The sequence below is a fragment of the Bombus affinis genome, chromosome 2 (genome assembly GCF_024516045.1).
Source record: "Bombus affinis isolate iyBomAffi1 chromosome 2, iyBomAffi1.2, whole genome shotgun sequence".
In the NCBI taxonomy this organism is placed as follows: Eukaryota; Metazoa; Arthropoda; class Insecta; order Hymenoptera; family Apidae; genus Bombus; species Bombus affinis.
Window position 1 is genome coordinate 1101142 of NC_066345.1, and position 12814 is coordinate 1113955.

General features: G+C 33.6%; 1 protein-coding gene and 2 long non-coding RNA genes across 5 annotated transcripts in view; 2 read left to right on the top strand and 1 right to left on the bottom strand.

The window, feature by feature from the left end:
• LOC126923950 (tetraspanin-5) overlaps nucleotides 1-12814 on the top strand; it is a 128669-nt gene that overhangs the window by 104185 nt on the left and 11670 nt on the right. Inside the window, exons 8-9 of one of the 3 annotated variants that reach the window (XM_050737907.1) lie at nucleotides 2988-3098; nucleotides 12203-12319. In XM_050737907.1, coding sequence (XP_050593864.1) covers nucleotides 2988-3098; nucleotides 12203-12319 — 228 coding nt within the window. The remainder of the gene's footprint in view (nucleotides 1-2987; nucleotides 3099-12202; nucleotides 12320-12814) is intronic. The other 2 variants (XM_050737925.1, XM_050737916.1) reach the window with 2 other exon arrangements.
• LOC126924056 (uncharacterized) lies at nucleotides 3853-6124 on the top strand. The gene is made up of 2 exons (XR_007713393.1): nucleotides 3853-4390; nucleotides 4890-6124. It is a non-coding gene; the product is annotated as an uncharacterized LOC126924056 (long non-coding RNA).
• LOC126924039 (uncharacterized) lies at nucleotides 10129-12204 on the bottom strand. Its single transcript, XR_007713385.1, has 4 exons — nucleotides 12045-12204; nucleotides 11754-11968; nucleotides 10643-11564; nucleotides 10129-10557 (listed from the first exon to the last, which is right to left on the bottom strand). It is a non-coding gene; the product is annotated as an uncharacterized LOC126924039 (long non-coding RNA).

Genomic DNA, 12814 nt, shown 5'->3' on the forward strand with positions numbered 1-12814 from the left:
TACTTACATTCTCTCTGCGAGCATTCAAAATAATTTCTCATTTCTGCTTTTTCTTAATCAATGCCTTTCATATATTTTACACGTTATCACTAACTAACTAATAGGTTTGAACGAGCTATTATACTCGTTAAAATATGGACAGAATACTACACTAGTTTTTACGCTTTCGTTTGCTCATTCTCATTTGTCTCGAGTGCTGACAGTTTAATTTTAATCTTTAAATGTAGCTGCCATATCTAGTTACAAGATAAGCTTCGGTATTAAAGAAGGAAGTTTTGTAATAAAATACGACAGTGGAGATGAAACAATCTTGGGACGAAGTTTAACAACTTTTATGTTACTTTTTTATTAATATTTTCAAATAGCTACATTTTGGGATAATAAACGTAAAAATTCAAAAATTTGAAGAAACATGCAGAACACATTGAAGTTCTCAAGCAAAGCTGGAAAGCATTTATCCTATGTGGTTTTTATTTCGCTCGTCCCTGCGCTGTGTCGTCGAATCGTTAGTTAATTTGTATACTGTTCATTTCATAAATCAATGCTAAATAATTTACGTTTTCCACTTTGCATAAATAGATATTCTACAAATTGTTTGTTTGCTATTTACTGAAGTGTGAAAATAAATTCTGAATGTTTTGCAAGATTATCAATCCTCGATAAAGCAGATGTCCTTTTTTATCAAAGATAACGAAATCACAGACGAGATTCTCGCGATTTATTTTCAAGTGTCTTATCTACTGTGTTGAATCGTATACTATGTAACATCGTTTTAGAGGCTCTTCAACTTTTTAAATCTTTTTAAGTCTAATAATAACTACGTAAGATACAAAGGCATAAAACGTTTTGTTAAATTCCTAGGGTTCTTAATTTTGTATAATAGCTAGCTTCAAGGAATAAATCTGTCATATAGTTTGAAATTGTACTTTTTAGTTGCTGCATATTTATTTATGCTTCATATTTAGCATACGATTAAAATTTAAGTTTTCTTTAGTTCTGCCATTGGTTGCCAATCGAAGTACATTTTTTGGATATTTTTGGAGAAGAAGAGCGAATTCAAAATATGAAATTTCAGTTTCGGCAATCGATACGTTCGAAAGATATACAAATTTTGTCTGAACCATTTTTCATACTACTCGTATTTTCCCAGATATTTGAGCGTTTTGACAGCTAGATAGGACATACTATTGATCCTGGTATATCACACACTTGCGACGAAAGCGAAGCAATTCGAAGAACGCGATTTTCGAGTTATCAGTATGAAAATCTGGCGATTATGAAATGATCAATTCATCTTGTTCATTTAGCTTCATAATTTGGACAGTAGAGAGCAGTTATTTCGCTCTTCTCGATTCGTGTTACTGTATTTTATGAATTATAAATGTGTACATCATATTATAAGTTGTGTTTTGACTAGAAGGAGATCCTCCAAAAGTTCCTGTCAAAAATTAAAAATAAACTAAGAACGAATAAAATGCATTTAAAATAGATTTCATGAATTTGTTCATTCGTTCTATTCATAAATTTGATTTAATTATATTCTAAAATAGCTTTCCTCTTCTTCTGTATAACATACTTTCTCAAGTTGAGTCACGTTCGTGCCAAGTGTTCGATGCCATCAACAAATTTAGAAATCGACATTTTCGAAATTGCGTTTGGAAATCAGATCTATCCAAAATCTTTTATCGTAGAAAATAGGAAATAACCTCATGAAGCCTTTCTAGATCTTTCGAACGCATAAGGCACTTGTGTAGAATAGAAGACATTTCATCGATTTTGATAATTTTGAAATATATTGTCGATATTATCGATATTCTGAGCATCTTTTCCCATATATTCAACCATCGCTCGTCTTTAATTGTCAGGTTATAAAACAATGTATGATTAATATTTTACGTGTTATTTAACTATCCATTTTGAATAAATGTCTACCGAACAAAAATTATCAGTGACGGTAACTATATTTGTTACATTTACGAGCTGTCGAAGATCAGAGCGAAGTGCAACATTCTGTACATCAATCGATTCATCGAAAATCATTTTACGCAAGCGTTGGCAGCCGCTTAATGGCGGTCGGATATTAATTTAGCCCAACCTATGACCTATGACCTATTGATTTTTCTTCTTTATTTGTACAATATTAAATTGGCTGTAAAAAAATGCGGCTTACTCTAGAATGAAACGTAATCTGGATTTAATTGAAATTTTTAACGAATATCTTGGAAATTAAATTTGACCAGAATATACGTACGTGTGGGAAAAAATAGTCCAAACGTCGATAATATTTCAACACCGTCGAAGTCGGTAAAGTGCCTCGCCTATTCTACGTAATTACCACGCAGAAATTGCCAAAATAAAGATTTCATATTTCACACTTTTCTCTCAATCGGTCACTGACGCCATTCGAAACTACGATCCTTATACAAGGTGGTTCGTAACTAATAGTACAATTGGGTACAGGATGATCGTACGTGAGAAAGTAAGTCGAAAATATGCGCTTAAATACTTTCATATTGATCATATTGATTTGAAAATTAATCAGGTTCTACATTTTTTACTTATTCTCATCTAACTTGTCGGATATTCCTGTTCAGTAATTAGTCAAATTTTCAAACTCGATCTTCTCGGAAACGAACCGTCGTACAGAAAAATTGTATTCCATATTTTTGTCATATTTTTTCTCGTAGAATCGCCTCGTACCAAATTCTACCGTCAATTACGGACCATTCCGTATAATTAAAAAAAATTGAACGCGATATAAAACCAGAAGATAGAGAATTAAAGAATCACGCGTAATTCCGATGTTCGAATTCCGAAATTCGATGACTGCACAGTGGTCGACGTACTATTCATATGTAGAAGCAAGGTACCGTTGTTTGTACGCGTTATCAACATGCCGCAGGCACGACAACGTAATCCTAAATCTTCGATGCAGAAACTTTCATAGTGGTTTCTTCAATCATTTTGTTTGCACTTGGTAAATGCAGACTGGGGAGAGGAGTATATACGAGAGAGGCTGTCTAAGAGCAGGCGAAGAATGGCTAGAATTGAATCTCGTACCTGTCGCTGGTACTGTTGTCAGCACAATGGTCTTACAGGTACATTGCCGTTGAAACGTGTCACTGACTGTGCTAAATAAGAGTTTAAACTTTCTCTTTTCGTTGATACAATTTCTACGATTGCTTGGACATCGATCGATGTATATATATATTTTTTGATAACCAGCTATTTATTCTATTAATTACTTTATTGTTATTCTATCGTATATTTACGAACTATTCGAATTATTTTAATTCTACCGTATATTTACAAATTGTTAGAAGTAAAAGTAGAATCCTAATTCTATAGAATTTTTATTTTATTCTATATCTACATTTTAATTACGCTAGTTTTGAACACAGACTTCTATGTATTGTTACACTGCTAACTTCTTGCGTATAAAGCGTCTACGATCTTACGTACAGCGAAAAGATAGGCAACTGCGTGTAATATGGAACAGTCAATTTTCAAAGCTCCCCAAAAAGAGAAACGTACGTTTCTCCAATGAAATTAACACGCGTTGAAGTAATTGAAAAACATAATAAAATATGTCTAATACGACGAGCTACAAAGATAGTAGCCAATATGAAATACCTAGAAAAACAAACACTCTATTTTTATTAAGAAGAATGAACATTTATTTAAAGAAAAAGGACAAGTGAACGAATATCTTCCATTTTTTTAACTTGTATTCTATCATGTTAATTTTCTTTGTCTTCTACACGTTGAACACGTGAATCACGCACCTGAGGTACATTCGTCGTGTTCCCGACGAAAACGACGAATACATTGCACCGATTTTTCACTATCCTTGTCCCTTTCGTAATTGCCACCACAAAATAAATATAATTCTATATGGTTGTCGTTGTTATCAGTGACGATATCGTTGGCGTGTTCCACATTACGTACACCTAATGTGATTTTCTCGAAAACGAAGCCAGCAATTTTGTTATTTTTTATTTTGATCTTATTTTGAATCAGAGGATATTTTTTGGATACTGTAAATATTTAGGTACGGTTCCTTTGTGTAATTAAACTAATATCGTTAGCGAAGTTGCAAAATATTGATACTAATAAATTCTCTTACAAAGCAGCAGTAAATTCGATAGTGAAGCAGGTTGTAAAAATAATTTTGATAAATTATAAACGAGCTGATTACTTCATGTTGAAGTGGTCACCACTTCTACGAAAACTACATCTGGTCTTTTTAGTTTCCTCGAGCGCTGACGCCATCGACAGCATATAGACAAAAGACTAGCATGAAGGCAGACCATAAACAATAGACAGGCGACGTTGGCTTCGAGGTTTTTCAGTTATAAGGTAACACTGCTAGCGCGCGGATCTGGACCAGGTCAAATTATATTCCTACTTGTTATTACACTTCTCTATTAAATTAAATATATTTTGTACCTTACACTTTATCCACGCGTTTTCTCTCTTTATACATCCCATAACCTCAACACTTCATTTGACAGTTTTGGATTACACGCAATGATCGTGACATGCAACATTCGCCTGATTGGTCGTCCGACAAAAATTGAATAGCAAAATTACGTTCTAACGAAAAATTCGTGCTTTTTTTTATATTTACGGCGTAACTGCCAAAATTTTATTTCTCGCGTCTTCGCGATAGTTGAAATAGGTGTAATATTTTTTTTCTTTTTTATTTATTAGAATATTTACAATCAATTATCGTTGAGAATTTTCAGTAACTTCATTTGGCGCGATACAATGACATGGCTTATACTAGTTTTATATTGTTGGTTCTAGTGGAATCTAAGGATTTAATCTAGAGGATATTTTCTTTCTCCATAGTTGGATTCCGTAGGTCCAGACAGGGTCTGGACCAGGTCAAATTATATTCCTACTTGTTATTACACTTCTCTATTAAATTAAATATATATATTTTGTACCTTACACTTTATCCACACGTTTTCTCTCTTTATACATCCCATAACCTTAACACTTCATTTGACAGTTTTGGATTACACGCAATGATCGTGACATGCAACATTCGTCTGATTTGTCGTCTGACAAAAATTGAATAGCAAAATTACGTTCTAACGAAAAATTCGTGCTTTTTTTATATTTACGGCGTAACTGCCAAAATTTTATTTCTCGCGTCTTCGCGATAGTTGAAATAGGTGTAATATGACGAAAATATTTCTTGTATGTCCTGGCACGTTTAAAGTCTCGCAAAAGATGAATTCGCATTAAAGTGCTCGGTGAAATGTAACTTTTAAAATGATATATCGCGGGCATGAAGTTGATAAAGGACTGAAAAAACGATGTATGACCAAGCAGAGGAAACGCTATATAAATAGCTTGACTTTTTTATGCTTTTATTACACTATTGGATTAAAGTAAAATATGTTTCTAACAAAAGATTATTTTAATATCGTGAAAAATTGCCAATAAATTGAAAATTTAATACCGATACGTTTATTCGATGTACAGTAAATATGAATAAAATACACATAGTGAAATATTTTTGAATAGCAGTGAACCTTGCAAAAGTTATATAAATCGCACGTACTAGCTTTTTATTAAATTCAGTTTGCGTAATGTTACTCTGATCAGAAATTCACGTTCTAACGAATCGTTGAATAACATAATATAAATAGTGCGAGTGAAATATTCGGGTTCAAATCTACTTAGTTTAGGATTTTCTGTAAAAGAAAAACTGACGTAAGACGTAGATAAAACTTGCTACATGGCTGACATATTTTCATATATTTTAGAAACGATACAAATCTCAATTTTTTTTTACGTAAAAGGATAAAACTCGTCGACCTGTGCAATGCCTTAGTTTGTTATATTCACAGAAGCGGAAACAAAGGAATCAGAATGTAAACATTTTGGAAAGATAACAACATGATCGACCGATGTTAAGCTAAAGGTAGAAATAATCCTGGCTTTTTCCTATCCAGAAAAATATTGAAAAAGGATTATCGATGACACGTGATTCAGAAAAGTATTAGAAAGAGAAAGTTTTAACTTTTTGAACCGTTATAATTTTTAGTTGAGATAACGAATTGCAAACATGGTGTCGCATGTAACTGTAAAGTGTACCATGTTTTAAGTATGTTAAATTATTTATTCACCTTCCTTGTTTGATCTGCTTGAAGCACATTGTTTTATGATATATTTATATACCTTTTAATAGCCGCTGTTTTTGTAATAATATGTACGATCACTATGTGCTCGAAAAGTAAATATAACTAAACACGTGGCTACGTAACAAAGCAAGTAAGTATATAGGAACATTGGAAATTTTAATAAGCACGTGGTAAAATGGATAAACAGCATATTTTACATTTATAGTTCGTATATTTGGGTTTAGAACGGTAAGTACTTATAATGCAAGATAATGTTTCAATTGCAAGATTATACCACGCTAGCTTGTATACTTCACACGTAATCATTTTCTACTGATTTTATCAAGTACTAAGATACAATTATACATGGTGTAAAAGAGAGATGGATTAGAAACGAGTATTTTAAAAAATCGGAGAAACTATATTAATTTATCGAGGAAAGCAAAATTATGGCAAACGTGACATATTGCCTAAGCACTAACAAAAGTTCTACTTTAGGTCGAGTCTGTATAAATTTCACCCGTATCGTATACATTTTATCCGATATCGTCTTACCAACAGGGTACCTGTAGCTTTCGTCATAACCGAAACGAAAAAAATCGCAGCAAAAGAATTGGCAGATTAGTTTAACTGATTTTGGTTACGTATAAATATTATAAATTACCAAATTGGACGTCACAAATGTTGAAAAAAGATTCCGTTATCGGTAATGGTTATCGGTAACCGAAAGGAAATTCCATCACGGGCAATGGTTATCGATAAGCAAAAAAAAATTCGTCACGGAAAATAGATATTGGTGAGCAAAAAAAGGTTTCGTAACGAACACTAATTATTAAGTTATCGGTGACCAAAAATTTCTCTCGCGAATAATGGTTATCGGTAATCAAAAAAATTCTCTCACTTTTAATGGTTTTTGGTCAATGAAAAAAAATTCCTCCACGGATAATGGTTAACGATAACCAAAAAGGAATTTTCCCATCGATAATAGTCATCGATAAGCAAAATCTTTTTTAGCATCATTTATAATGGTTATTCGTAACTGGACTACTTGAAAATTAATATTGTTTTATCATTTAATTGTTAAACAGATTTCTTCAAGACTCGAGTCTTTTATTTAAACGAAAATTACCTTCTTGCCAATGAGCTTCTTCAAAGAAATCTCAAAACCAATTGTTATTTCTGATCTCTGCTTACCAATCTATATTCAGCTTATTTAATGCATGTAGCTTGCCCATATTCTATGGCAATATAACAAATGGACCATTTATGCAAACTTAAGATCCAACGTATGTAATATATGTTTCTCTTGTCTGATAATCAGCACAATAAATTATGGCCAAGTCGCTGTATAATCATGACATTCGGGAGATTACGTTTCCTTCCTTAGCGTATACAATAAAAGTCTGAGGGAACGTACGTGTCATGCGAGCGGCAAGCAGCTGCATATTTCAGGCGCAACTGCCTCGTTGTCTCGTACGATGTCAGTTATACAGATACTGGCACAAGTCGTATCTGTTGAATTCTGACAGTTAGTACCGATGTTACATCTATAAAAAGATATTTCTTAAATATTCAAACTGTTAACGTTCAAGTTCGTAACGTTAAATAAGTAGGCGTTAAACAAAGATAAGAGAAGATTCTGAAAATAAAAAGAAAACAAATTGAAATTTATTTTCCTCTTTAAAAAAAAAGATTGTATAAAGGCGTTATGCCAGATGGTCGTAGTAATTATTTTCCCTTTTCTTTTTTTACCGCTATAAGCAATTGCTGTATTGTGCACTGGTTAAATTAGGCTTGACACTTATCATCTATACTACTACTATCGATGAAGTAATAAATTATATGCGACTATAAAGTGGCGAATAATTGCATGGATGTTGGCAATTTCCCGCGAATATTATGAAATTAGTTTGTAACAAACAAGATTATGTAGAAAATTTAATGAACCGTGAATGTAATCACATGATATCCGGAACAGATTATAATTTATTATGTATATAACATATAAAATATATCATGAATTATATTACGATTTATCTATTTATTCGTTATTAAGCAAGTTTAATATTTATTCTTTTATATTACAATTCAATAGGTAACAATAAGATATTGTAATAGCCATTAGAGTAATTTCTAAACTATATTTTCCTTAATCAATCGATTTATTCGGATGACATCGTTGTTTCTTCTTGTGTAGTTTCCTATTTTTATCAAATACAAAATTATAGTTGTTTGTTCTCGATATTGTAGAAAAGGTCAAGTAAGAAGAATCAAAGAATTCGATCAGAACTAGAAGTATTGTCTTATTTCCTTAAATTCAAATTCCAGAAATATATATAAAGTTGTCATCAAAGGGCAAAGTTGTTGACTGTACGTCTAAAATTATTAATATTTATTAAGCGAAACGAATACTCTGTGTATACGAATAAACAAACATTAGCAAACACAGGGTTTACCGTCACATTTACACGTACATATATTGAAACGTTCGAATTTGCATTAGCAGCACGGAATATCCTTACGGTCATCACTATGTCTATTCGACAGATTAGAATCAAGATAGAATGGCTGTGATTTCACAGATCGATTTAATTAATTTTCTTCTTCTGTTCTCGCGTGTTAGACCCGGTTAATTAATTTTTTAAGTAGACAGTGATACGTGCGAATGAGAAAGAGTAACCGTAGAAATACGCTATCAAAACCGTGAGATGGAATAAATTGGCAGTCTCGAGCAACTTTGCCAAGTTCCAAACGAGAACTCTTAAGTAATTGGAGCATCTAACGCCTTGCTAATGAGGGAGTCGCACAACATCACGATATCGTAATAGAGGCGAAATAGTGAAAAAGATTCCAGTGGAACCAGGCGGGAAGTTAGACGGGGGCGAAAGAAAATAAGGGAAGAAGGACGAACGAGGCAGCTAAAAGCGTTGCGTGGTTACTTCAACTCTAGAAGGTACATAAATGTAAGGCGCCGTGTAATAAAGTGGGCTTGTTACTTAGCCTGCCTACTGACGTGACGTTCTACACAGCCGGCCTGTACTTCCTTATCAGTTCTTCTCCTTTTCTTCCACGCTCCGTAATATTTGGAATATCTAGCTACGTAATATTAATGCAGAAAAGTTTACGTAACAATTATTTATACACAGTTCCTCGCGTTTTAATATTCCGACACGACTCTATCCGCGTATCCAGGCTGAGCTAGAACATGTAGGAACATTGGGCAGGATCTGATTCAGCACTTTGTTTCGTGTTGTACAATGTTGTGTATGTTGTGAACACTGTAACACCTTTTTTACCTTCAGAGAAATTACTCCAAGTGATCAGGTCCAGCTTCGATAGAGACGCGAATGCATCGCATCATAGATTGTCCAACTTGTTCGACTAGTTTACACGGACACGTTAGCGAATTTGGTTGTCATGTCGAGTTTCATGAAGAGTTTCAACCTTGTCAATTGACATTCTATGAACAAGAGATTTTAAATGTCTTCATAACTATTTCTTTTTTATATTTGGTAGACTATTTACAATCAATTCTCTTTGAGAATTATAAGTAAATTATTTTGGCGTGGTACTGTAACTTGGATTATAAGAGTTTACAGTATGTTTGATTCTAGTTGAATCTAATGCTTCAATCTAAAGGGTGTTGTCTTTTTAATCTGCGGATCTGGTCCGTCGTGTCAAGTAATTGGGTAACTAATGGCTCTTGGTAGTTGTTAACTCTTATATTATATCTCTTTCTGAACTTGGATATTTCTTCTTTAACTGTGGCTATCTTAAGGTCGCGATGTATAAGGATCTTGGAGTTTTTGATTTTTATAACTAATGATCGGATTGAGTCAGGTCTGGAAAGCTGGTCAGGAAATAAGCATAGCACGGCCTATCCATGTGGCAGGAAATCGTTGATCTAAGTAGTGTTTAATATCACAAAATAGACACATAGTAACACAAAATTGTCTGATAGACAATTATCAGACAATAGACATATTTCCGCAGTTAATCTGTGCACGTTGTTCAAGAAAAATCGGGAGATAACAGCAGGTAAAATGCAAGTTTCCATTGCGATAGAAAATAAGGGACAAGGACTATGAACAGATGTTGGAAGAACGTGGAAACGACAACATGCAGTTCAATTTAATCGTCTTCACGCTGGCAGGCTTTGTTTTGATTTTCTTTCTTTTGCCACCGGTTCGGCAACAATTCTCGCGTTCCTTTCTATTTTCGGACCAACTTTCCGTAATAAAATGTCAAAACCAGTTTTCGACATCCTTACAAAATTCTTAAATCCAAAGCCGTCTTCTAGGCTTTTCTCCGTAGGAAAATCGTTTCTATAGTGACAACTATTAATTGCAGATTTTTATGCAAATTCATGTTTTTGAGAATATAATTAAAATAGTGCAGGCTCAATAGGGAATTTTTTTACCTGTCAAGCATTATAGAAAGTGTTATGCTTTGTACATTTCATACATTTCTTCATATTATGTGCATTCTGTACAATATCAACAAACCTTATCACCAAAATTGAATCAAATATCTGACACCTGCGGCATTCTAAATTCTATCGGACATATCCTAATCATCTGTGCTAAATACGATATTACAAGAGTATAGCACGATCCGACTAATTTTGTTCAATGTGTTACAAAAGGAAGACTCGTGCGAGGAAGCTCTAGATATCCTGAAAGATATTGATTTATACAACATATTATACGTAGATACGCTCTGTCCCACCGATCATCCTCACCGTGGTCATTAATAATCTCGAAAGGTGCATGTGACCTTAAGCGCACAATAGAGAAAAAAAAGACATAACCGGAGACACTAATTAGGTGCAATTGCCGTGGCTGCAGGTATTACACTTTGTTTATGTCCACTTTCTCGTCTCCTTGGACAGGCTATAAGGGTATGCGGGTACCCGAAATTATGGGCTGGGGCGGTTGTGGTCGTGCAAAAGGTCGGCTGATACAAAATTACGAGTAGCCGGCACCCTCATTAGACTTTAGACTGCAGTAGATAAACGACATCGTTTGCAAACAGTCTGCATACATGATCCAATAACTGGCAGCGTACAGTGCACGAAGACTATTATCTACAGACAGTATCTGTGAATTTTTTTTTTATTATTTAATTTGTACTTTACAATTTGTCCAGCTGGACAGCTCTGTGAGTGTAGACGAGACATTCACAATGCATTCAGCAGAAGGTATTTTAGCCGACATGCTGCGGTCAGATTCTCTGGAAACAATATTCCTGTTTTTTGGTAAACGTATTCGGATTACTTGTCACGTCTAAACTCTCCCACGCGTCTTCCGAAAATTCGATCCTGTGTCACCCGATAGCTACGTGACTTCGAGCAGCCAGCTATCCTTGAACGTTTGGATTACTCATTCTCACGAAATCCCGTCTGACCATTCGCAGACTGAAACTCTGCTATAAAATATAAATAATGAGATAGAAAGGTAAAATATAAAACGTACGAAAGCGTACCATTTAGTATTAGCTCAATTGACTTTAACGATTTTTAATGGTATGTTGCTGTTAATGCAAATATCATATGATAACGTAAATTATTAAAATATAATAAAAATATTGAAAATAAGGTATTATAATTTCGTTTACCATGTAACGTGTACATAAACGTTTATGTATTAATCGGTAATTAGGTCCAAGTATATTAAGTTTCTTGTGATTTAGTAGTAACTCTTTTATGCTTATAAAAATTTGAAATTATGGAAATGAAATGTAGAATCTGATAGAAAGAATTCCATTGGAAAAAAAGAGTATGTGCAAATATCTTTTGCAATGTCTTTATGTGAACACGTTACGTCACGAACCTAAAATGGTTAAAAACGAGTACTATTATTTATATTAAATATTATTATATATATTTATGGCTGACGATGTACATACATATGTATTTATTTCTTTCGTTTTCTGTCCTGTCTATTTTCTCGTTTCACTGCATCTCACGCTGTTCCTACCAAATATTACATTGGACTAACAACTACATTCGCGAGGTTCGAGAACACAACGGTAAGCCAAAGTAGCCAATCGCCTTTGTTTTGCAGAACTATGAAGTTGCCAAAGTGATTTATGAAAAAGGTTGTATTCAAGCTGGGGAGGAATGGGTGGAACGAAATCTTCTTGCAATTGTCACTGGGGCGGTTACCACGGCATTTGCACAGGTATAATTTATTATTTTCAACATATCTTTATGCTTGCTATTTAATTCATTAATTACACGTTATTTCTGTATCAAATCTGTGTTATTGATAATATTGTACTACATTATTATGATAATGTCACACCGTATTATTACGATAAACGTTAAATGTCAAATATAATACGAGAATCGTCCAGATAGTGATACCTGTTTTGACGTATTAATAACAATGCAAATGCATTTTAAAAATGTTTCTTTATTCGTAACTTTAGTATACGTACTTAAGTGTTTTTTTTTTAATACAAACACTACTTTTATTTGAATATTTATCGTAACGTTAGACGAGCTTTTCACCTTCGTTATACAAGACGATTCCACTAACGTTGGAATGTTGTGTTCTCCACTATGATGAGGTAAATACTGGATTGAAAAAGTAGACTTTCCATGCAATCGTTTGACTGGATTAGTTGCTGCAATGGTGCCACTCTACTACATCGAAAACTCTGTTTACATTATT